The sequence below is a fragment of the Dasypus novemcinctus genome, chromosome 12 (assembly GCF_030445035.2).
Source record: "Dasypus novemcinctus isolate mDasNov1 chromosome 12, mDasNov1.1.hap2, whole genome shotgun sequence".
In the NCBI taxonomy this organism is placed as follows: Eukaryota; Metazoa; Chordata; class Mammalia; order Cingulata; family Dasypodidae; genus Dasypus; species Dasypus novemcinctus.
In genome coordinates, this window is record NC_080684.1 from 63182199 (window position 1) to 63209261 (window position 27063).

Genomic DNA, 27063 nt, shown 5'->3' on the forward strand with positions numbered 1-27063 from the left:
ATTGTAGTTTACACTCTCTCCTGTACAATTCTGTAGGTTATGGCAGGGTATATAATGGACTGTATCAGTTGTTGCAATGTCATTCAGGACAATTCCAAGTCCCCAAAATTGCCCCCATATACACCTCTTTTTCCCTCTCCCTGAATGGCTGTTAATACTTCCTTTTGTATCCTCAACGTGGTGAGAGGCTCCAATTAGATGATCCTGGCTGAGTTAAATGGTAACCAACGTGCTTATTCTATTAAGACATTATAGAGAGCCTGAGATAAAGCCTACTATATTCTTGACCATGTTGTAGCTATTTGCAGTCAAGACTTGCTTGTATAGGAAAAAATTCCTAAGAAAGACTTTTCCAACCTAATCCCTAAACAATTTTGACCATGTCTGGCACAGTGTACAAGAAGAATTGTCACTTAATAAATGTTGGCTAATGTCTTAGCAAATTTTGAGGGTTGTTAGAGGTGGAATGGCAGTGTGTGGCTCCTGAACATTGTTGTGGCTGAAAAGCCTGATTTTGGAAGGGTAGATATTTCTCTTCCATTTTGATTTGCTGAGGAATTTGAAAACTCAGTTGAAAGTTTCCTTTTTTATCATTTTCTCTGTTTTCTTTGGTTTGGTTCCCTAACAATAACATGGAACCTGGATATTTCAAGCTTGGTAATGGAAATTGAAATACTGAACCAGAAATATAGATGATTTATCCTTTGGGACTTTATCTTTTTATTTATCATTATTTATTATTTTATTATTATTTATATTAATTTTTAATTTATCTTTATCCAAAAAGCATCACATGAACCATTTGACTCCTACCTGTCCCTCCCCATGCACCCCAAGCCACACACACATTAAAGTTTTGATTATGTGAGTGAGGTTTGGTTAAGTCAATGCAAACTGGACTGGACTCCTGGACCTAACATTTATAGGCTGCGTGAACTTTAATACTTTTCTGAACTGTTTTCTTTGCAAAATGGAGATATTGATGCTTTCCTCATAGTGCTGAGATAAAAATTAAATAAGACCAGGCATATCAATGGTTTGACACATTGTAAAATCTTAATAACAGAATGTTAATAACCAGTGTATGTTCTGAACTAGTGGAAAATTTTAAGTTCTAAGATTTCTGCATACATTAAAAACAATATAATCTTCTTTCAATTTTTGGAAAAGAGTACAAACAAATGAAATGAATCAGCATTACTAAAATGTGTATTATTTTGCTTTTTAGTTCTCCATCAGGCATGATAGAAGGTACCCCACAACTTCACGCAAATGCATGGAGAGTTTCCTCCTCTTGTTTTGCACCAGTTCATGTCCCTATGGTGGACCCCTGTAACATTAATCAACAAAACAGTAAGTCTATTTTTGTGCATGTAAAATTAGGAAAAAGTTCTGGGAAATTCTATAGTGATTTTAAATTCTGTTTTCTTCATTATGATAAAGCCACTACCACTCCTTATATATTCTTGCTTAATAGTATGCCTTTATATATGCTTTTTAAATGTAATCTAGGTTTTTTAAAAAAGAACTCCAGAAAATAACTATTTAATATACCATTTGCGTTCCTAAATTTACTCATTTTAAATGTTTAGAAATCTCCTTTTCCCAAATGTGGGCTAGCATTTTGGAGCTTTTGGAGTCTTTAAATGCTAAATAATAAAGTTTCTGGAAATACACAAATAATGCTATTATAATCCCAGAATGTTCTATTTCAGTTCTATTGTTTGACAGTCTACATGGCTTCTACTATTCTTTATTATTATATTATGTGCTCCTACTCAAGTCCATTTTATGACTTCATAAGCAAGAAGCCAGTGATATAAGGAAGCTTTGTGCCTTCAAGTGAGCAACAATTTTAAATGATCTTGTTCCAGAGTTCCAATTTGCAATGATGGTGCACCTTACATGCCAAGAATTTTTGGCCATATATTTCACTAAAGCCCTAGCAAACCATGTTAAATGCTATTTTATCCCCCAATAAAGGATTACTTTAGGCTTAAAATTGTTTTTATAGAATGATTTTGTGAAAAATAACCAATATGATATTTAAATGTATATTTATATAATTTTGATTTGTTCCCTGAATTATTTTGACCAGTTTGCTGTTTTTACATAGTTAATTTTTATGCTAATATTGACTGAGTGTCCATGAGAAGTCAGTGCAGTTTCTGGATTTTGTAGTGTTTATTTGGAAGGCTTCTGCTGATTGTCATAGAGTATTATTAACTTATACTTTAGTTTTACTGGAAGGAACAGAAGGTAATCTTGCTTTTAGTGTTCTCTTTTTTATCTAAGTCAGCTTCTAAAATTGAGGGAGATCATCATCTTTCTTGGCATTTTCCCTGTCTATAACAAGAGAACTAGACTAGATTGTTTGGCCTTTATGGTTTAATACTTTTAATCTCACCTCATTTAACAACACCTTGCGTCATTCTGTCCCTAACTTTCCACTAATAGATCTGCTTCTTTTCCTTCAACTAGTTTGGTTTGCTTCTAACTTTCTTAGTTCCCTCTTTGATATTGCTACAGTTTCATATACCATATTTTAATAACATTCAGGAGTTGGAATGTTATTCCAGTTGAAATGATGAATTCAGGTTCCTTCTGGCCTCTTTAGTTGCCTCCTTTATTACATACTATTTTGTTATATTTTCCATCAATTTTCTCCTTGTGCCTAGTGTCTTCTGTGACATATATTTTAGATATTATCCTTATTCATCTACCCACGGTGATTTTTAAAAAAATTTCTAATGGGTAAATTCAGAAAGATTCCCAAAGAAAGTAAAATAAATAGATAATAGTTAATAACTCTGATGTGGGTTCTAAAGAATATTTTTCCACAAGGATCTCTTGAGTTAAGCATTTACTTAATGTCAGTAGGAATATTTTTTTGGTATACAAATCCTTGGAGTATTCAATGAAACCCCATTTGGGAATTACTTTGTTTTGGGGGTTCCTGGGGCTTAAGAGTTTTATTGGGTAGGGTTTTCTAGGGAAACAGAACCAACATGTATATATTATGAGATTTATTGTAAGATTTGACCCTTGAGACTTTGGGGATGGGCAAGTCTGAAATTCCATTGGGCAGGTCACAAACTGGGAACTCCAGTGAATATTTTTTATGAATTCCCCAGGAGAAGCTGGCTGGCTGAAATAGAGATGGAAATTCTTCCTTCTGACTGCTGCAATCATAGTATTCCCTTTATGGCCTTCAAGACTTGTGCCATTGCGGAAGGAAATCTCCTTTATTGATTGTAGATGTAATCAGTCATAGATGTAATCAACTTACTGATGATTTAAATCCATGAAATAGCCTCATAGTAACAATCAGGCCAGTGCTTGCTTGACTAAACAATTGGACACCATAACCTCCCCAATTTGACAGGTAAACTTAATCATCACAAGATTATTCATGCCAACAATATACTCCTACTGTGTACGTCTTTTGTTTTCAATATACATATGCAAACACAATGCAAAAATGTAATACTTGAACAGGTTCTACCTGGTTCCTTACAACTAATAAATGTATTTAAAATATTCAACAAAATAGCTTCAGTATAATTCCTCAGTAATGAAAAATTCTGTTCTGATCTCCAACAGCCCAGTTGATCTTTTGAAAACGATGACAACTCAAAGATTATTTAATTTTTTTTTAAAGATTTATTTTTATTTATTTCTCTCCCCTTCCCCCCCTCAGTTGTCTGTTCTCTGTGTCCATTTGCTGCGAGTTCTTTTTTTGTCCGCTTCTGTTGTTGTCAGTGGCACGGGAATCTGTGTCTCTTTTAGTTGCATCATCTTGCTGCGTCAGTTCTCCGTGTGTGCTTGCTGTTCCTGGGCAGGCTGCATTTTCTTTCACACTGGGCGGTTCTCCTTATGGGGCGCACTCCTTGCACGTGGGGCTCCCCTACGCGGGGACATCCCTGTGTGGCAGGGCACTCCTTGCGCGCATCAGCACTGCGCATGGGCCAGCTCCACACGGGTCAAGGAGGCCCGGGGTTTGAACTGGAGTTTGAACCGGGGTTTGAACCATGGACCTCCCATGTCATAGACGAACGCCCTAACCACTGGGCCAAGTCCGGCTCCTTCGATTACTTAATTTTATCTCTGAGGAAACCAATATTACTTAGGTCAGCTACATCATAGATGTAGCCTTTTTCAGAAAGATGGGCTCTAGCTTGTTTTATGACTCTTGGATAGTCCTATAAAGGATTATATTTGATCATGCATTCTCGAGGGAAAAGAATAAGTTTCCAGCAGTGGTTACATAGATCCTTGAAAATGACTTAATAGTTATCTCATGGCCTTTGACATGTGTTCCAATCCATAATCTATTTATTACTTATTTATTCAGGCATATATCCTGTCATTCATCAAGCATTTTTGAGCCCCCTAAATGTGCTACACATTCAGCTAATGTTCAATGACTATGTGGTATCTGCCACATTAGGATTCACCCCAGAGAATAAAATGATTCCCAGTACTTCCTGGATAGCTGTGTATTCCAGGGAGTTGAATTAGAATCCACAATCTGGCATAACTTTCATTGTGTGCAAATGCCTAGAGATAAGCCTCTCAATAGTCCTCAAGCCTTCGCTGAGGATTTCCTAAAATGCTACTGAGACAAGGGAGTAATTGAGACCCCTGCTTTTATTAGCCCATATTTTAGTTTCCTAGGATGCTCAAAGCAAATACCATGAAATGGGCCAGGTTAAATAGTGGGAATTTATTGGCTCATGGTGTGGAAGCCAGAAAAATGTCCAAATCAAGGCATCATCGAGGTTATGCTTTTTCCCTGAAGATTGTGGCATTCTGGGTTGGCTGCTGGTGATCTTTAGCTCCTCTGTCATATGGCAATGCTCATGGTGGCCTCTCCATTCTCCTCCAGGTTCCACTGAATTTCAGCTACTTGCTTCCATGGCTTTCTCTCTCTGTGTCTGAATTTCCCTTGCGTTTTAAAGGACTCTAGTAATAGAATCAAAACCTATTCTAATTGAAGTGGGCCACAACTTAATTGAAGTAACCTCATCAAAAGGTCCTACTTACAATGGGTTCACACCCATAGGAATGGATTATGTTTAAGAACATGTTTTTCTGGGATGCATAGACCTTTAAACCATCACAGCCCCTTTCCAATGTTACTCAGTTATACATTTTTTGGCAATTCACTTTTTTTTTTAAGGACTATAGTCTAAGTGCTGTTACCAATATTACCAAAAAATCTATGTATGTTGACAATATTGTCTATCTTATTTAAAGCAATATGCAGGGAAGCAGACTTGGCTCAGTGGTTGGGGCATCCGACTACCACATGGGAGGTCTGCGGTTCAAACCCTGGGTCTCCTTGATCCGTGTGGAGCTGGCCCATGCACAGTGCTGAGGCATGCAAAGAGTGCCCTGCCATGCAGGGGTGTCCCCATGTAGGGGAGCCCCATGCGCAAGGAGTGCACCCTGTAAGGAGAGCCGCCCAGCGAGAAAGAGAGTGCAGCCTGCCCAGGAATGGTACTGCACACACTAAGAGCTGACATAACAAGATGATGCAACAAAAAAGACACAGATTCCCGTGCCACTGACAACAACAGAAGTGGACAAAGAAGAAGACGCAGCAAATAGACAGAAGAGAACAGACAACCGGCGGGGAGGGTGAGGGGAGGGAAGAGAAATAAATAAATAAATCTTAAAAAAAACCAAAGTAATACGCAGTAGAATGCATTTCTAGAAAGCAAGAGGCTTAGATAGTTCTGGAATGTGGTACTTTGGGATAAGATCTGGACTAGTTCATGAGGTGCTAATGGGGTTCTTTGTCTGATAGTTGGATATGCAGCACACTGTGATGTCATCCACCAGGAGCTCTTTGCTCCTTGCCACATCTACATTAGCCCTGGCCTGTACTATCAGCTATGCCGACATGATGCATGCAAGTGTGGAAGCCTCTGCCTGTGCAATGCCCTTGCCCACTATGCCTACCTCTGTGGCCAGCGTGGTGTTCCCATCGATGTTAGAGCGCAGGTTTCATTCTGTGGTGAGTACAATTACACAAAGACTCTAAGATACCACTTTAGAATTTTTGCTTTTGTAAATATCACTTTTATTTTTAAAATGAAAGGTCAACATTGCATGCATTTGTTTAAAATGTCTTTATAGTGCACGAACATGCAAAAAATTACTTAGTTTCTGAAAATTGGAGATACGTTGGAGAAAACCATTAACTTTTGACTATTTTTCTAAAAAGCAAAATTAGCATATAACTTTATGTTTTAAAATGTGCAACTTGGGGTCCAAATTTTAACTTGGAGTAAAAAATTCTTGTCATTGGAATGCCATGTCTAAATATTGGAAAGTATGGAAAAGCATTATGTGATAGAGTGACACAGCTGATTTTTGGTTTGCGGTAAGTTATGCGAAGGGCAATTATTTTCTCAAGTTCTTGGGGCTCTAATCCTCATGGTTATGGTGTCTGTTAACTCTTACTAGTGGTTGATTGTTTCTTCGTGTGTTTTATATATTTTTTGTGAACTAATCTTAGTAAGGCCTTTTTTAGCCATTAGAATATTCTGTGGCTTGAGAGCATTCCTTCCCTACCCCTTTACACCCCAGCGATTTTACAAATCTTTTTTCAGGTACTCCAAGAGTACCACTAGCCGGTTTTGATCTTAATTCCTCAGCCTGCTTTTTCTAAGATGAAAATAATGTAAACATAATAGTAAGGTAAATTCATGTACCAGACCTGTGCAGGATTTAAGCCCAGGATTTTGCTTTCTCAGAGGATACTTTATATCACTACAGACTAGGCAGAATTAGATAAGTTTTTTTGACTTGTTCCTGTACTATGAATAGATTTCCTCTAAAAAGGGGTTGGAAAACTACAATCAACTTGTGTTTTTGTAAATAAAGTTTTATTTGAACACCATAATGCCCATTTATTTGCATATTGTCTGTGGCTGCTTGTGTGCTCTAACAGTGGAATTGAGCAGTTGTGACAGACTGTATGGCCTGAAAAGATGACAATATCTGCCATTTAGCCTTTTACAGAAAAATTAGAGAACCCTGCTCTAACTTATTTTGTTAAGTCCTTTTCAGCTAAGAATGGAGCTCTTTGAGAGTTCAAGTTAGGAGTGTCCTAATTCCTTGTCTTGTAAAGGACCAATTTTCATCTTCCATTCTCATATGGGTTACACCCAAGATCCCTGGATTACTGTGTGAATTCCCCCCACCCCCCAAAGTTCTGGATTTTATTTGCCTCTTTACTTTGTCCATCTGGGGATAACATCCACACCCCAACTATTTTTCCCACAAGGGCAATTACATTTAAAATAATTTCAATTATTTTTTCACAGCATTTTCTAGGTGTCCATACAAATGTATTTTTAGATTATTTTAGTTTTTCTACAGTAACCAGTTCAGTTTGTCTAAATAGAGACTGGAAGAATTTAGGAAAAAAGTATAACATGATTAAGAAGGCAAAAAACAAGAACTATGAGCATAGACCAAGTTTTGTCTTATTTGGAGAAAACGATGAGTTTATCTAAGTTTAAATGAGGCTGTAAAGTAGAAGACAATATAGGAGTAAAAAGGCAAATTGTGAGGACAGAATGTTATTTAGACTTAAAAAAGACAAATATTTTAAAAATATGGCATGGACTATGTAAAGAATATTACACAATGTCATGCTTAAACATATTTGAAAATTTAATTTTTATTCTTCTGTTATAGCTCTGGTTAGGCAGGGGCTTTTTGTTTTCTGTTCTATGATTCTATAATCTATTTTTTAAATTGATGTAAGGTATCTTTCTTTTCATGGTTCATGTCTATAGACCTATAACCAAGCATAACATTTTTCTGTACTCTGTGGAAATCTTTCACAAGTGATGTCCCTTTCTCCTCAGCTGTGGTGTGCCAGAAAGGCATGCTGTACCATCACTGTGCTTCCTTCTGCCGCCGCTCCTGTATTTCTCTCTCTTCTCCGGAGCAGTGTAGTGATGACTGTGCCGAAGGCTGTAACTGTCCCGAAGGCAAATACTTTGAAGACACGCTTAACTTCTGTGTGCCCATGTAAGTCACACAAGTGGGTAGACGACATCCAGTTTTTATCTCTTTTTTCCCTTCTCTTATAGGTAAAAGGAGCTTTCTTGCTTATTTCTTAATCCCTTTATTTTTCAATCTTGTATATGTTCACAAATAGCTACAGAAAGAGCTAAGGAATCTGGTAGCTAATCCTGAAGTTTATTCTTAGTGGCTTTTGCCAAAGCAAAATTAAAAACAGGTTTCATGTGGCAAATTTTATTAGGAGGATTGTAATGTCCAGCATGCAGAAATTTCTCAAATCTCACATGAGATAAAGACATTTGTCTTATAGATATGGCTAAATGATAAATCAATTATGTTTCTCTGGGATTATTCAGTGACTTTTCTTGTGACTTAAATAGCACAGTTTATGGGTTTTACTTTGGAAAACAAAATCTGAAGCTACACAAGACTTCACATATAAACAGTTTCTGCCATTTATATAACATGGTCATAGAAGAGCATGGTTTTAGTTTCCTGGCCGCTAAAACAAACACCATACAATAGGCTGACTTAAAAAGAAGTGTTTTAGCTCAAGGTTTCCGAGGTTAGCAGGCTTGCTTCCTCCTGGGGTTGATCTTTGGGGTTCCTTGGCTTTACTGTCACAAGGCAATGTGTATGGCGGGATCTTCTCTCTCTTCTGGGTTCTGTTGATTTCCAGCTTCTGGCTGCTCCCTGTGCATTCTCTTTTCACCTGACTTTCACTCTGCTCATAAAGGATTCCAGTAATCTGGATTACTGCCCAATCTTAATCAGTTGGGCCACACCTTCACTGAAGTAACATCTTGAAGAGATCCTATTTAGAATGGGGCACACCCTCCAGAATGTGGACCAAGACCAAGACATGTCCTAACTGGGGTCCACAATTCAATCCACCACAGATGCCCAGTGCACCTAAAAATGATGCATACAGAGCTTAGGGTCTGCTTGCACTTTAATGTTTTTTTTCTCCCTAATTATAGCCTATTTTATTAATTTAACTCTTTTTTCCTCACAGATTTCATTGCAGGTGTCATTATAGGGGTAGCATTTATCAACCTGGAGAGCTCATCCCAACACCCTCAGGCTTATGGTAGGTTTCAGTGTACCTGGCAAATGACTCAGAGGCTAATGTAATTTCTTAACCCAAACTCTCAGTTGAAATATGACATCTGTATTTTAAAAAATAAATATAACCTTAATGTAACCTTTAAAGACATATAGATATAGATATATTTAATCTTGAATATAGTTGTAATGTACTCACAACTGCACAAAAACATTGCGAATTTAAGTGTAGCTCACAGTGAAAAGGAAGTCCTTTGATCAACTTTGATTCTTAGAAGTTACATGTGAGGTGGGTGTCCAAATACTATAAGTTACTAAGGAGGCTCATAAAACCTATACCAAACTGATTTGAGCATCACGCACTGGAGTAAGTACACCTCCTTCCAGGGACATCAGTCACTTGGTCCTAGTGAGATAACATTTATTAATGGGATAACTCTCATTTGGGTTGTAACTTATCTGTTAAAAATAGAACCATGACCATATGGCAGTCCATACCTATCTATATCCAATTCCTAATCTCCCTTTTCTAGTTGTACAGTCAGTGTCTACAGATAATAAAGTAACTGTAATGATAATAATGATATCTAACCCTTACTATGTACCTTCTAGCATCCCTGCACCATTCTAAGTGTTTTATATGTGTAAAACGCTCATTGCAATAACCCTAGATGGTAGGTATTGTTGCTATATCCTCGGTTTACAGATGAGGAAAGTAAGGCACAGAGTATTAAGCAATTCGCTTAAGCATAGTTCACTGACCTGACTGGTGATGATGCTGGCATTCAATTCCAGGCAAGCTGGCTCTGCAGTGCTTGCTCTACTGCCTATTTTGCTCTACAGATTATTTTATATTTACAGCAGAATATTGTTTATATTCAACTTATTTTTATTATTTCTAACTCCCTTCCTCCCACCCTCAGATCAAAACACACAGGCAACCAGCTCCTGGCTCTTTCTCTTTGGAAGGTTGTACTGCTAACACAGTTTCCTAAGACAGAAAGTTGGGAGTCACTTTAACATTTTCCTCCTGCTAAACTCCTAGATAATAAATTCCCAAAGCATGTAGATTTAACTTTCAACATATACTTCATAGGCATCCCCTCCCTTTTTCACCTCTATTTTGTCAATGTCTCTCATTTTCTCTTCCCTGAACCTTTCTAACTGCACTCCTTGTCCCCTTCCATTCTACCAAGGTGTCACATCTTTCTTGAACTTAACTTAATGGAACTTACTTATGTAATCTTGGTAAGACCAAAGTAAACATTCCTTGTCAATGTGAAAAATAAAAATTTCATTTGCCTTTCCACTCAGAAAGTCCATGTCCTAGGTAGAATAAGTATGATATGGTTGACTGGCTCTGAGATTTTTTCACACCTGTCTCAGTTGCTCTATGCCATTGATCGTGTGACTGAATCATATCTCTGAGTGTTATTCTAGTGTTAACACAATGCATAAACATATTTTTCAAGTGGCATGGCACTTTCATGAGAGTCAGTTTCTTCATCTGCTCTCAAATATAGAACATGATTTTGTCCAAAGTTGGAGGAGAAACTGTGGGTATTGGAGTTGAGAGCTGGTCTGTCATTTCCTAGCATCATATTTTCCTAAAGCATTTAAATTTTGATTATATTTGGATTTTGCCTTATTCCATGAGTTTATAACCTCATAAGAAAGATGTGACTATACATTCCACACTGCTACCAGAATAATTTTTCTAAAATCCATACCAACCATAACAATGGCTCCTCTAATCGATAAAATCTTCTTAATTGGAGCTGTCCTCTGCTTATTTTACCATCTGTATCTCCTGTCACTTTCCATGTTGTACATTATGTCACATTGAATACTGTCTGACCCCTTCATGACTTTGTACAACTCCCCACTGAGTGTTATAGCCTTCATACCTCACTCATATCATAACCACCATCCATTTTTCAAAACTGTTCATATTTTACCTCCTTTGACTACCCTGATGTCAACTCCCAATGCCAACAGATTTTAAAAGAATTTGTTTTTCACTTCTATATCTTAGCATATTTCTATGTTTCTTATGTCACACTGTTTAAAGTATTTCTTTGGATGTCTTTCTCTCTTACTAAAATAAATACACTTGAACAAAGTTTATGAATTTTGGTCCTTGTATCCTCCATACTTATCACAGGGCCCCACACATACAGGTGTTACATAAAAATTTCTTGAACTGAAATAGCTCTATTTCAAATGTACTTATGCCAATCACTTATTTGTAAAAAAAATTCTGTGGGGAAAATGTTACCTCTCTGTATGTACTTCAATCAATCCCTACATATTAGATTATTTTTGAAATACAGATAAATTGAGGTTTGGTTTCATGAATTAACTATTTGCTTACTTCTACTAGCCAGTGTTCCAATGGGACCGTGCAATGTGATGAATCAGCAACGCCCTCCACTGGTAAGATTTAGATAGTTAGTCTGAAGGAGAAGGTGGCTTCTAAAACAGTGCCACTCTTCTGGTAGACGTCACTAACTCAGCACAGCCCTCCTTGCCAATGCACATAAATATACCCTTGGGAACGCTTCCCGACCTAGTGGCTCCAGTCATTCCTATTTTTTCATATTGAAAATTACAATATTCATAGGAGTGCATCAGGGCAGATCTGATCAGCCCAGGGACTGCCTACCCCAGGACTAGCCCATCGGCCCTATAAGCTTTAGGGATATGTAAATAAGCATCTGTTTAGGAATATGTGCTGTGACACAGCAGTTGGGAAACTTTACTCTAGACCAGGGGTTCTTAACAAGGGGTCCATGAGCTTGAACTGAAATTCAAAAAAACATTGTTCTTGTGGGGACGTGTTGGTGCGGGTGTGATATATTTATAAAATAAAACAGTGTAGTGTGGACTTCGTAAGGGGTCCATGATTTTCACCTGATTGGCAAAGGAGTCCATGGAACAAAAAAAATTTAAGAATGCTTGCTCTAAACCACTACTTCTCAGATTTTAATGTGTACACAATCACCTGGGGATCTTGTGAACATGATGATTCTGCTACAACGTGGTTGCCTGGATAAAGAATTTATGATTGCTACTAACATCAGTGTGCTGAAGACAGGCACACACGCTTTTGTCTGTTATCATTTGTGCAAAAGTCCTTGACCTTGCAAACAGCTCCATCCGCTTTACCCCTTGCCCTTAACAGCAGAGGTAAAAACTAACAGAGTAGCAAGGATTTGTGTATCTTCTTTGTTCAGGCATCAACATTCAGCAGAAACAGCTTATGCTGTCCTGCTCCCCTGCCTCTGGACACTGTGATAAGAAAAACAAAGTTCTAAAGTGTAACTCCAAAATTCTTGGACATAAGCCCAGCCCCAAACAGTATGTATACTTGTACGTCTCAGAATAAGGGGATTCTTATTACTCTTATCCTTTTCTCCCTTCTCCTCCTTTCCCTTTTCTTCCCCTTCCTCTTTCCCTTCTCCTTCTCCTTCTTCTCTTCTCCTTCTCCCTCATCTTTGTCTTCTTCTTCATTAATTAATTTTAAAAGCTCTACCACTTAACTGCGTTTAAGTGTAGTTTTCTCGTGCTGCCTCTAACTTGCTGGACAATTTAGTAATCTAACCACTACCACAATACAATAGGTCAGAGGTAATGCTCAAGATTCTGCATCTCTATCAACAGCCAAGGTAATACCAATGCTGCTGGTTCCCAGGCTACATTATGAGTAGCAAGACTCTAGGGTTGGGAGAAATCAATTACAAATAACATATAAAATGACATCTACTGTCATTTCACTCTTGGCCAGGGGTTCTTAACCTTTTTCATTCCATAGACCGCTTTGCAGGTCCAGGTGAAAACCATGGCCCCCTTACTAAGTCCACACTATACTGTGTATTATTTCATAAATATTTCACACCCGTACCAACACATCCCCACATGAGTTTTTAAAAACTTAAATTCAAGCTCATTGGCCCCTTGTTAAGAACTCCTGCTTTAGACAATTATTTCACACTTAAATATCTTTCCTGAAGGTCTTAGATTTGAAGGGACCCTATATTATTTATTTTCACCACATAAAAAGGTCTGTATTGAAAAAACATCTATGTAGAGGAAAAATAAGCAACACCTATTGATTTTATGGACAGGAAGAATGTAGGCCGAAAAAAGGATTTGTGAGATTTTACTTTATTTGTCCGAATGACCATGTGTATACTATTATAGATTAGCTTTGAATTGTCTGCCTCTGGATTTACTTTATCAGAATTGAGGTCATTTTAATGTTCTTTACAGGATATATTATATTTCATAGACCACATATATATTCAGTAGCTATAGGGCATTCTCTGTTTTGCCCCACTTACTTCAGGGTGACTCAGAAAGAAAGAAGGGAAAGCCCAGGCTGCTTGCCTTCTCACAGAGGAATCCACAGGAGTCTACTCTAGCCTGATTTGATCCCTGAGGATCTGAAACATTTCGGGAGAAATTGGGTTGCCCCCTTTCTTGCCTATAATTACGTCAGCTTCTGTACTTCTACAGTATCGTGAGGACTGATGTAAATAATGACTCAGAGGGGAAGCAAAATCTAGAGGTTTCATGTGTTCATTATAGCTTTGTAAACGTTTAAATATACTGTAGTCTAAGTCCTCAAAAATTGATAATATATGTTTGTATTAATCAAAATACCCTGTTTCTTGATCTTAGCAGATTATATGTTAGTTGTTTGCCTTCTGCCTTCTGGAACGCAACTAAAGTTTTCAAATTCAAAATAGGTTTTGAAATTTTAGATGACTAAGGGGAATCTGGCTAGAAAATGTTTGTAAACTCATTAAAAACATTCACAGAGTAAGAGCCTCATCTAATAATGATCGGTAAAATATTCTTTTGTGATGTTTTGATTACAATGCATGTTAATATAATTGTTTGCCTTTGGCACAAATGAAAAGTTCAGATTACTTCATTTGTGATTTGTCTTTGTAGTTCCTGCCTGCCCGGAAGGAAAGGAGTACTTTGACTGCAGGTTTCCTGATCCCGAATTACCAGCTGGTGGTGTAAATTGTGAGACTACATGTGCAAACCTGGCCATGAATTTTACTTGTGCCCCATCCTCACCCTGTATAAGTGGCTGCATTTGTGCTCCAGGGTAATTCTCTTTTTTCTTGATAATACAGAACATTCAGGATTTAACAAAAAAAAAAAACAAAAACAAAAACAAAAAACATGCGTTGCTTTAAATCACATTATTTACTGAAATAGCCAAATTTGCTATTCTGACTAGTGTTGCCTTTGTGTTGATAATGCGGAGACTAATACACTGAACTGAGGACAGAACACATTTCAGGATGGACCTGGCACTTACTGCCTGACTCAACTGCAACTTTGGGAACGTGACACAACATAATTAGCCCCTACTCATTCAAACCACTCTCAAAATGCATATATTTGTATTTTCTGTAGTGCTGATATTATTTGTTGATTTTAAGTTGTAGCTTGATGCCAAGTGCTTTATTTTAGAGAAAAGGGTGTGTTGAACCTACACAGGGCAGTGGTTAAGAGTAGAGGCTCTGGCTTCAAATCCTAGCTTTGCTGCTGTTAGTTGAGTGATTTTTCTGCATCCTTTTAAGCATCAATTAAGCATAGTGAGGGGTGTGGGTGTGTGTGCGCGTGTGTACTTGATAAATATGAAACAGAGCAATCTACTTTTGCCTTTGTAAATTTCTTTAGTAGCAGAAATGCTTAGTTCACATGAAAAAACAGAATCTGGTGGCTATTAGCTTCCTGGCAGGGACACTTATAATTTTGCCCCACAGGCCCTCCCTCTTTTGGTAGTGAATAGAGGGAGTACGCAGAGGGAGGGCCACCTAAGGCAAACAGGTCACTCATACGTCCTTGATGAGCATGTTCATACAAAGGGGTTCCTCTGGCCAGCTCATATAAACCATGAGCAAAGAAAAAAGAGGTCTCGTTTGTTTCCCAGGAGGGTTGCATTTGTCTAAATGACTCCCATCTGGAATAGCACTGGTATCAGTCTCTTTAGAAAGGAAGACCATGTGAGGCAGAGAAAGAAGGTTATGAAAGGAAAGTGCCCATATGTAAAGGCAGGTAGAAAACAGACCATAGAGCAGATGAGCAAGGAAGGCATTTTAGTAAAAAAAGACAAGGGAAATAAAATTGTCTTATGGTAAAATTGTTGAAACCTACAACTTTTGCCTTCATTTGTTTGATTTGATTATGACTTTTAGGAATGCATGGCTGATTAAATAAAGCCATATCCTAATTTTGATTCACATGCTTGTGCTTAATGGCTATTTTAAAAAAATACTATTTACTATCACCTTTGATTTTTAGTTCAACAATGATTTATTTATTTGCTGGTCAAATCTCATTAAAAAAGCTTAAAGACAGTTTCTCCCACTTATTGTATTGAAATAAATATAGTTGGAATTAACTAAGAGACTGCTGACAAAATAATTTCGTTATGCAGAGATTTTTGTTATAGACTTTTTTATGACAATGTGATTTGGTTTGTCTGTCATGTGAGCTTGACTGGTTCATTTTGGGACATAAGCCTAGTATCACTTGTTTTCATGGCATTACTGATAGTGCCAAAAGTTCTTTGACTAAAAAAGGACCACATACCTCAATTTAGAGACCATTCTGGACTGAAGAAATTAAAAGTAGTATAGTAGAAATAGCTCAATAGAAATGGGTTCAAATACTAGCCCTCCTTATTAGCAAAAGGACCTCAGGGCAAGTTACTTAACCCCTTGGAGTTTCAATTTCCTATTTTGAAAATTTGTATAATAATATCTACTTCATGCAACATGCCAATCATATGGTAGGTGTTCATTAAATGCTTATTTCATTACTTACCTTGCTGCCTAAACCTGCTTAAAGTAGAAAATTTACAGTGACTTATAGCTCCCTTCATCCTTCCAGTTTTGATTTGTTACAAAAAACTTAGCATTTATCAGCATAACAGATTAAAAGCACTACTTTGGCTCATATATAGGGATTTGGTTCATTCAGCAGAGGGTTCAGCTGAGGGACATCCTTCACCTAAACAGTGTGACAACCAATGTTTATGGAGCACCTGATGTTTGGTGCATTTTGTTAAGCTATGGGTTTATTTTGGGGGGAGGTACTGAAATACTGTTAGTAGAATCTACCTATGGGGTTTAATCATTAGGATTAAATGACTTAGCAATGCATTTAAAATGATTAGAATAATGCCTAGGCCATAGTAAAGTACTTAATGCTAATTGTTGCTGGCATTTTTTGTTATCACTATAAAACAATTAACAAAGTACTTATAGTTCATTGTGATGTATCCCCCAGTACTAGTTTTTATAAATTGCTATGTGCTTGGGGGAGGTGTGAATATAGAGGATTTCATTAAAAAGACTGCACTAAATTTGGTCTTAAATGATAAGTTTTCCAGGCAAAGGAAAAATTCAAAGCCCAGGGAGAGTGGCTAGAAGGCTGAGGTAGAGATTTTGGAACCCAGGGTATTATTGATTTGAAAGAAAGAAATATAAATTAGATAATGCATCATTTTTATAGATAGGTTCATTTATTCACCTTAACTTAGAAACTGAGTGTCTGGTTTGTGCTGGGCATTGGAACTCAATCTTTGACAAGATGTTCGTGGTCCTCCTGAGAGAAAGCTAAAGACTAACAGACAACATATAAATTGAATGAGCAATTACAGTACTGTGTTAGAAGAGCTATGATGGGGAAAGCAGAGCACTAAAGGAATGTATGTGATTATTTCTATTTGAGAGAAGAGGCAAGAATTCAGGATTATGGACTTTATGTTGACTTTTATAGCATTGATTTATAACATTTTAAAGCAAATTCAGAAAAACAACTTCATATTTGTGTCTTTAAGTAGCTATGCAAGCTCTTTTGGAAAATATTTTTAAGAGTATTGAAATATATATGTATAACTATTTATTTATATTAAGGATATTGAACTAGATATTATATAATATTTATTTATTTAGTCTTTGGAGCAGAATATTTTGATAATACACAAAAATTAGTTCTTCTTTGATATTATGGGAAATGATTTTCCCTTAATTTTATATTCATAGATATTTTAGGATACTTTTTCATGAGTAATCTTTTAAGCAGGAAATACTTCAAAGAGAACAAACATAACAAAACTTTTTGTTAAAAAGAATGCAAAAATCTTGATATGCTGTTTTTTTATTAAAAATGTATCTAAATAAACTAATGATTGTGATTTCAACTTTTAGCATTCACAAAAGAAGCTTTTAGTTAATTTCTATATCCTTTTTAAAATATATGTACTTCATAATTTACTATTTTACTTTATAGAAAAAGAAGTTAGACCCACAAACTCCTTCTTTTAAGTAGCAAAATCTGAAGAAAGGGCCCTCGTTTCCCCTCTAAATTTATTTTCCAAATATCTCACTTTACCAGGAAATGCAGACTTCTCTCTCCATTTTATTGTGCTAAGTGATAATGAAAAGATCGATATATTGTTACCAATCATTTGCCTGACATTTATTTAATAATTGTGATAGGGAAGGTACTGGGTGGAAAGAATGTTGAGAAAGACTGGATTCAACACTCTGTGTCAGATAAAACATGCATAAACAGCTAGAATCAAAATAGATGGTGTTGAATGTGACAAGATTTTTCACACACTTTTTAAATGAAATTGGTAGTTTAACTAAACAGCATGTACTTCTTTATTTGGAAGAATGGCAGAACACAAAGGAAAGTGCTATGTTCCTGAAAGCTGTCCCTGTATCTGGAAAGATTGGGAGTACGTCTCAGGAGAAGTGATTGCTACACCATGTTATACCTGGTAATGAGAGCCATTTATTTCACACAGATTTTCCTAAGAGTTGTATTCGTTTCAATCATCTTATTGTGCTCACTTAATGTGACTGATTTCAGGAAGAAAACCAATCAAGCCTGAGTAAGTAAAATTTTAAATGCATCCAGAACTTGATGAAGAGCTACTGTCTACAGGAGGGAAGCACAACATTATTTTTATGCATATTTGTTTATCCCAGAAGAAAGGTGTGAAGTATGAGAATTCAAAAATTTAATAGAAAAAATTATCTCAAGTTCACAAGAAACTATGATAAATATTTCAAAGAGAAGACCACGTTTACTGGAAGGTTTTTTTGTTTTGAAATAAGGCAAAAAAATACTGTAAAATGAATCAAATTATTTTTTCCTTCAAATATGGACAAAGATTCGAATGCTTAAGCCATGATATTTCTAACATGTTTAGAAAATTTTATTGTGCTCTTTTGCCAACTAGTAAACTTATGTCCAATTTTTCATTTTACCGTCTGCTTTCTGTGTGATCCAAGCACAACTTCTCAGCTTGGTTGTGGTGTCTAAATTTGTTTAAAGTGATAAATATCAACCTAATTTGTCAATGTAATAGATGTTATCACAATGAATTGGCAATATTTGTAGGAGCTATTGGCTCAGTGAAAACTCTTGAATACAAACCTTCTGTTTATGCTGCTCAAAAAACATTGGAGTGAAGTTTCTTAGAAAATTAACTAGTGTTATTTTCTGATAGTGTTTGTCGGCGAGGAATGTTCAATTGCACATATTACCCATGCCCAGCAGTGTGCACCATATATGGGGACCGGCATTATCATTCTTTTGATGGACTGGAATATGACTATGTCAGTGATTGCCAGGTTTTTTTGATAAAGGTAGGTCCCAATTACTCATGTTTATTTGTACTTGTACAAAGACAATATGAAAAACAAATATGTTGGTTAATGGTTCATCTCAATCATGTCTTTAGTAAAATCTTCAAAGCTGCAGTCATTTTGAACTAATTTCCTTGATTCATTCCTATGTTTTATTATTTATATTTGATGGGGTAGATCTTAACCTTTCTTTGCCTCTGTTTCTTCATCTGTAAACTAAGGATAATAATTGCACCCATCTCCTAGGGTAGGCATGAAGATTGAATGAAACAATATATGCAAAACTTGTACAATACTGCTTAATATGTAATAAGTGCTCAATGAATGTCAACTGTTTTCATTATTTTCAGCTTAGTTTGGTAAATAAAAATGTAAGACATTAAGCCATGCATGGGACTATGGTTTGCTTATGGTTATAGCAATCAAAATACATTAATCTCAATTCTAGAAATGCTATTTTGATATGCTTTCATAAACTCCAGACTTTGTTTATCTGATAAATTCCTTAAAATTTCCCATACTTTTTATTGTATTTGGATTAGCTGTACACATAATTTAAAAAAATTTATCACTGAACTGAGTATTAAGTTTTGAAATGAAATTGTAAGCTTTAGAAAGAAGTTGCACAAGAATAAATAACATAAACCTCTTCCTCCAGCAAGGGAACCTGGGATTATCTTGATAAATATGTTTTTTTCTCTATGTTTCCTGTGTTTTAAGCAAAGGTCAAAAAAGTAGAAGGTATTGCCATTTTGTATTAGTTCTGTTAAATAAAAAATGAACAATAAAATCTATGGCCTTGCAAACTTAAATGAAGTTCCTGCTTATGCTTTAAGCCATTGCGTTTCCCATTTGGCCCTCTCCTTATGAACAATGTTAAATTCCTCAAAGAAAAAAATCCCTGGGAATGAAGATTTGGGTGTTAGACTTATAGAGGATGGTAAGCTGCCCATAAGACTTTTGGTTTTGTGTTCTTTTGATTATTTTTTGAAGCATAAGGAAGGCACTGTGATGAATATACTTTCTATGAGTATCTGTCCTTTCAAAATAAGCTTTGTTTTAGCAAACAATTTTATATTAGAATTTTCTAGTCTCCTAAGATTTAGGTTGTAAATTCAGAAGCTAGGAAAGTGGATAACAATACAATGACTTAAACACGTAAACTGATACTGCCTTCTCAAAATGTATCAGACTAATTTTGTACAAATCCTCATTTTCCTTGACTTCTTAGGCTTCTCTGATACTCTTATAAGTTCCCTTCTCCTTTGACTTCCTAGATTGTACGCTCTACCAGTCCTCCAATGAGTCTTGTTTCTGCTTTGTCTCTTTGTTCCCTTTTCTTTTTTGTATAAGCCTGTAGATGACTACCTTGGCTCCTTCAGGACAAGGACCAAGTCTTATTTGCCATCATTAAACTAGTGACCAGTGAAGTGATGTGGACAGGGACATATTTGTTTGATCATTAAATGTTTATTAAATTACTGTCTATTCTTGGCTCTATACCATTTTCTTCCTCTTCTAAGATTTATATTTTATGTACAGTCTTCACATCTGCAGGCTGATGTGTTCCAAATCAACATGTACAGCTTTAGCCCTCAATACTGGGTTGTCTTTCTGATTGATATTCCACCCAACAACAATACATTCTTTCATCCTAGATTAATCTAAGACTCACATTATCATCATGCCTCTACTTATTAATCCCCGCAGTGACTCGCAATTACCAGCTTCAGGAAGAAAGAATCCCTATGCCAGGCTTTCAAGGATCTCCATCCTCTGTGTCTTTTCTTAGGGTGGTATCTGTATCTGCTTCTTCGGAGTCACAGTTCCAGTTTGCATTGATCTCTCCTTTGCTTACGTTTTAATATATATGTACAATTTTCTTCATGGGAAAAACAAATACTTTTAAAGTACCTTCTAACAGCCTTTAAAAGCTTTTCAATGTAACATCACTTCTGCAGACATTTTCAACATGTGACAAAGATTCCTTGCTCAGGCATTATTATTCCATTCTTTTAATAAATAATTTTTAGGGATTATTGAATAGAAACTATATTAATAAAGATGTGTCTACTGTATATACTTTGTATTAGCACAGATTTCTCCAGTAAAATTCTGTAGTTTTCAGGGCAGGTATCATGCCTTACCCTTTAATTCCCCAAGTCAGGTTGCAAATTCTGGGAATGAGGTGAACTCTTTACTTATCTGATTAGTGTTCTCTGCCTGGCTTTTTCTTATTTATCTTTGCAGCATAAAACAAGTAGTATTTACTGAGCTATTTTTAAATAATGATTATGCAGACTGTATTTCAAATAAGACATTTGCCTCAACTGTGAATCCTGGCAAAAATTAAAGCAAATTATGTTTGATATTGAATGGATTGTAGCAATTTCTTTATTGGTGTTGCAGTGTAGCAGTGCCAGTCCATTTAGCAGGCGAAAGTCATTAAAGCATGGCATATAGCTTTTAAAAATATGACTTTCTATCTTCATTTTGACTTGCCATTATATCCTTCTATTAAGATGAATACCTTGTGTTCATTTTCAGATTTTATAAGATTTGTCTGCTGTGAGAGTGTATATATATATATATATATATATATATATACACACATATGTATATTTATATGTGTATATGTAGTGGGAAGCATTCTTTCAATTTTTTAGTAAGCAATGAAATTTGGATCATTAATTCAATACCTGGATTAAGATCTGCCACCAGAGTTCATTTAGTGAGGATAAAACATGAAGGATATTTACAGGTGAAATTTTCAAGTTTTAGATATGTATGCTCTTTTCTACTAAAGCAGAAATTTTCTTTTATACTTTTTATAAGGATTTTTAATAAATTTTGCTTACAAACAATAGACTTCAGAACTTTTCTTTTAATGTGTTTATTTGAAAACTTAAAACTTCCCAATTAGAATTACACTAGTGAATTATTTAGTATATTATAACAGACATTTTAAAACAATTTAATAACACTAGAACCAGATCCCCCAAAATTTTTAGGACAAATTGACCAAAACATATACAATAAGCTAGTAGATGCTTTATTTGACCATGAAACAGATATTTATTTTGTGATAAAGGTAAATTGATAGTTAACCAATGCATCTAATTTTCATGGTCTGAAATGCGATCATTCCGGATAGTAAATATCTCAATGCTTCGATTTTTTTCTGCTTCTGTTTTTTTTTTTTTTTTTCTTTTCTTTTCAATAATATTTTGCTTTTGCTTGTTCCCTCTGCCCAGCTTTACCATGACAGAGACTTCCCTTCTTCTGGAAGAATCGGTATTTCCGTTGAGAAAGATAGGATGGCTGCCAGCACCATTCACTTTCTTACAGCTTTTTCAGTGGCAGAAATCACTCCTGTGAATAGCCGATTTAATTCTTTCTTTCTGGTCAAGCAAGCTCTCTTTCCTTCTTATCTTGACTGTGTTTCAGGCTTTATCTTAGTTATTTGCAAGAGCTTTTTATCTGTTGAAAGTTTTCCTTTTCCTTGGACCCTCATAAGGATCTGGTGATCTGTTCGTAAAAATTTCCCTATTGCGTCCTGTTGCTGGTTGCGCAGAGTCGATTTGTGGGTCTCTAAGACCTGAAAATTAACAGCTTTTACGTGCCTGGCCGCTCTGCGGTGTTCAACGTAAATGCTACGGATCGTCTGGATTACTATGAGAAAAGAACAAGAAATAAAGTCGAGAGGCTCACTAACGTTCAAAGAAGGCAAAAAAGATGATTATCTTGAAGGCTAAGCTTTACCATAAACAGCGCCATGCTGAGAAAATACAAATAAAAAAGACGATCAAAACGCAAGAAAAGAGAAATACCAGACAAAAGAACAATGAGAAGACTCCACAGGGTGCAGTACCTGCCTATCTGCTGGACAGAGAGGGGCAGAGCTGAGCTAAAGTACTTTCCAATATGATTAAACAAAAACGAAAAGAGAGAGCAGGAAAATGGTTAAGTTCTGCCCAAAGGTGGTGCCCAGGGAGAAACAGAAGTATTTAAAGTTATTCGAGAAAGAAAAAGAAAAAAACATGGAAGAGGATGGTTACTAATGTTTGTTTTGTTGGAGATGGCTTTACATGAAAAACTGCTAAATATGAAAGGTTTGTTAGGCTAATGGGCTTGTTTCAGGAAGGCTCATGTAACACATTCTGAACCTCAGGCCACTTTTTCCTTGCGAAGGAAGGCTTGATGTGAAGAATCCTTCATCTCCACTATGTACAACCTTGTGTATTATACCAAAGGTACTCTCATTGAAGTGAATGTGAGCGAGCTGGGCCTTGTGACACAGGAGGCAAGATCATTTGGGGGAAATAGGCCCAGATTACCAACAATCCTGAAATTGATGGATGCATAAATGCAGTCCTACTGGTTTGAAGGCAGTTTCAAACAAATAACTCATTATTATTGAAGACTACATACCAATCAGGTAACCACCATTACGTATTCTGAATACTACCAAATTGCCTTACATAGCTGCAGTCATCAAGAAAATTATTATGTTAAGAAAACAAACAAACAAAAAACCCAAAACATTAAAATGGCCCAGTTTAAAAAATTCCCCTATCGTTTCTCACTAATGACGTGGTAGCTATACATAAGCATGGCACTAGAGCAAAAGTAAATGAATAAAGAATTTAGCATGTAAAAATCAGATGAGACTTCCATTCTAAATAAAATTTAGTCCCTATAAAATAATGTTTTCTACCGTATAGATGTTATGAAAGGGATGTGAAATCAATCAAATAAGAAATGAAAAGAATTAAAAGAATATAATTGAATGAAAAACGAAACTGCAGAGTTAAGGAATAAATTGAGGCCCCCCGAAATATAGAATTGATATATAAATATTTATTTTAATGATGAAAATGACAAACTATACCATCTTTAGTTTATCTTTCCTTCCTTTAGTCAGCCTAAAGATAAATGGAAAACTCATTTCCCCTTAAAAATACCTTTTGCTATTTTTGACTGACTTCCCTTTTAGCAATATTGATTGTCTCCAAATCCTTCTTTCCCCCAGCTCATTCCCATATAAAAAAAAAACTACTTTAAAACTATTTTAAAGTTTTAGACTCCGTAGACTGCAGATTTATTTCTTTCTCCAAATACGAATCAATCATTTGTGTGTATTAAGCATCTTTAAGGAAACCATCTTTACTTCCTAAATGAGATTCTTATGGGGTTTGTCTTCAAATTGTGCTGTCTTTATCTATACTGTTTATTTGATAAACATTCTGGAAAAAAGGAGGTCAGAAGCAGAAAACAACAATTTGGATATGGATAGTAAGTATAATATATAATGCATGTATTAGAGTGGATATTTTCAAATCAAACTAGTTATTATTTTCTACACATTTTGTATATCAGGAAAAAACAGAAACATTTAAAATTAAACTATATGATGAGATCTGAAAAAAACTATGCTTCAATTCTAAAATTTAATATTGCCAAAGTTAAAATAGAAATAAAATGTATATTAATTTTACTTAATTTTTAAAAATTTATGAACAAAATTTTGTAGAGGGCTCTGGCATGCTTTTAAATCAATTTCAGTGGGAAGATTAAAATCATGGAGTTTATTGAATGAATTACTTAAGTGTCCTTTCAGGGAATTAGTGTTCAATTAATTTTCTACTTTATGTTAATTTATTTTTAAATATTATATCCTTGTTGGATATAATATTAGGTCTCCCCTCAATTATTATTCTTAGATATTGAGGTTCAGTATTTACTCAGCATTATAATCATCTGACCACTTAGATAATAGACTTGTGTATTAAAATATTCTAAAACATATTAATAGGACAATAGCATAGACGTTCCAGTATTATTTTTTCTATTTGTCTACTTTTATTTATTTATTTATTATATATTTTTCTACTTTCTATGCCTATATTCAAGGAACTGTTAAGGACACATTTATTAAGACATTGGCCTAACACTCAATTATTTTGCAATTTGGGGAAAATATTAATAATAAAAAGCTATAAAACCAGGTAGAATAAAATCTGTGTTGTGGGAGTATAATTTTCACTAGGAAAGCAGACAGAAATTTCATGAATGGGGGAAGCATTGATGTTGGGTCCATAAGGATAAAATATATCACCTCCTTGCTCAGCATATTTTCAAATAGATTTCCTTCATAATGAGTACCTCAGGGTGGTTTTCCTTCTTAGTGATATTTTGGTTAAGCTCTTGCTATTTCAGTGGTCAAACAGCAGGGAGGTACTGTGGTAAGTTGTATTTTGCTTCCTTTCAGTCTTTCTTTCTGCTTCCTTATAGCTTGCTCTCACCTCTTTAGTCCATACACTGCCTTATAGCCTCTGTATGTCTATTCACCGTCAGCATTAACTAGAATCTGATTGGCTAGAGTTGTCCTTTTTCTGCTGCCATTAAAGTCCCTTGGCCCACCTATGAATGTACTGTTCTTGGGTCCAGCCACCTCAGGATGCTGTATTGGCAGGGGCTTTGGATGTGACAGATACCCTTAAAAGGGGCTGAGGATTATGACATATGATGATGCTATTTTAATACAATAATATACTAACCTGAGAGGGGCTGACAGTTTATGTTTTTGGTTCATTTGGGAGAATATTCTCCATCAGTATTCAGTTCCTGACGGTAAAGGGTGTCATATTCATGTTGACCTTTATCCTCTAGCTTTGTAATCATTACTTTCCATGTTGCTTAGCAACTCTGTTGAATTATCTCCAAACCTAATATTAACTTGAAATACATTAGAAATGGAAATCGTAGAGACATGACTTTAAGGAATTGCTATTTTCAAGTTATTATTATCAGCATAACATGATATTATTAAACAGAACATACGATATAGAATATTTCTTGGCATTTATGATTTCATACAAAGGACAAGGCTAACATTGAATCACTTTAATTAGGAGTAATAGAAATGTATTGCTAATCAAAAGCTTTTCAGCCAGCTTTTTATATCCCTTCATCTAAATAACTCTTCCTAAGAGGAAAAGCAAAACAAAACCTGAATTACCTTTTGTTCATTTCTTCTTTGAAAATAATTCATAAAGGTAGAAAAGCGTGGCATTATTTTTGCAGTACAATGCAATAATCATCTTAATAATGCTTAAAATTCTCCCTTTCAACATTTAGCCAAAGCTTTACAAAGGATTAAGAAGAAACAAATACTTTCAGCTTCTATGAATGAAAAATTTGTCACAGAGGAACACATTAATTACTCCATCGGCACCATTCATTGAAAATCTATCCTCTAGGCACTATGCTATAGGAATTATAAGACAGGAAGAATTTGTTCAAACCAGAGATATATTGATTAGTGTTCATATTGCTGGTGTGAAAAACTGAATGGATAATTTACATCAAAATCTGTATTATTTCCAAACCAATGTTTTCTCACTATGAAAATAAGCACTGACCCATATATATATCTAAAAGTGAAAATGATTCAGGAAGTGTATATGGGACTTTGAAAATTAGACACTGAGTCTGAAGAGAAATGTCACATTCCTTCCCTTCCTTTTGATGAAATTCCCACCAGCCTTTGTTAAAGGAAGGACAGTTAGAATGGAAGGATTCTAATTTTGGGGCAAATAAGGACCACTTTGAGAATTTGCTGAACCCCATTGGCTTGCTCCCTAGAAAAATTCATGTTCTTATAAACAACACTTTGCAATGAATTTCCAGGGTCTGTAGAACCATAGAATCCTTTTCGTAAAGCTGGAATACAATTTAGAAACCGCCATTCTAGATTATGTTCTCTTAATATATGGAGGGGGAAAGGACTGTGGAAAAGGGAGTTAATTAGAGGTGAAGGTGTTAGAAAGTATGAGGCTCAATAATATTCTCTGAAACTAAGAATTTACTGTAACCTAAAATTCAGTTTTCTGCTCAATTATTACTAACCACCTTTTAGTTTCTTTACAAGTAGAATTAAATAAACCCAAAAAGATAAGTGTTTTGAACTCTGACTTTGTCCTTATTTAACAAAGTGACCTGGGGGAATCAATTAATCCCTTTTATCTTCTGTTTCCTGATCTGTAAAATGGAGATTAATACTTAATTATGGAATTCAGATAAGGATTAAATAAGATAATATTCATAAAGTTCAAAACAAGTTTTCAAATTATATGTATTTCATGTGTTATGTATTGTTAATATAAATTAAATTTTTGCACCTATATGAATGTTAACTTGTAGGCATATTATTCAATCAGAAAAATCTTTAAAACAAAACAAAGATAAGAAGTGCAAA

At 35.4% G+C, this 27063-nt stretch overlaps 1 protein-coding gene and 1 pseudogene across 1 annotated transcript in view; both read left to right on the forward strand.

Annotated features, from left to right (window-relative positions):
* The window catches only part of OTOGL (otogelin like), a 149993-nt gene that overhangs the window by 44056 nt on the left and 78874 nt on the right, over nt 1–27063 (forward strand). Inside the window, exons 18-25 of the mRNA XM_071218973.1 lie at nt 1229–1353; nt 5813–6022; nt 7887–8052; nt 9062–9136; nt 11495–11547; nt 14071–14233; nt 17822–17929; nt 18665–18803. Of these exons, the coding sequence (XP_071075074.1) occupies nt 1229–1353; nt 5813–6022; nt 7887–8052; nt 9062–9136; nt 11495–11547; nt 14071–14233; nt 17822–17929; nt 18665–18803 (1039 nt within the window). The remainder of the gene's footprint in view (nt 1–1228; nt 1354–5812; nt 6023–7886; nt 8053–9061; nt 9137–11494; nt 11548–14070; nt 14234–17821; nt 17930–18664; nt 18804–27063) is intronic.
* On the forward strand, nt 19677–23840 carry LOC139440201 (ribosome biogenesis protein NSA2 homolog pseudogene; annotated as a pseudogene).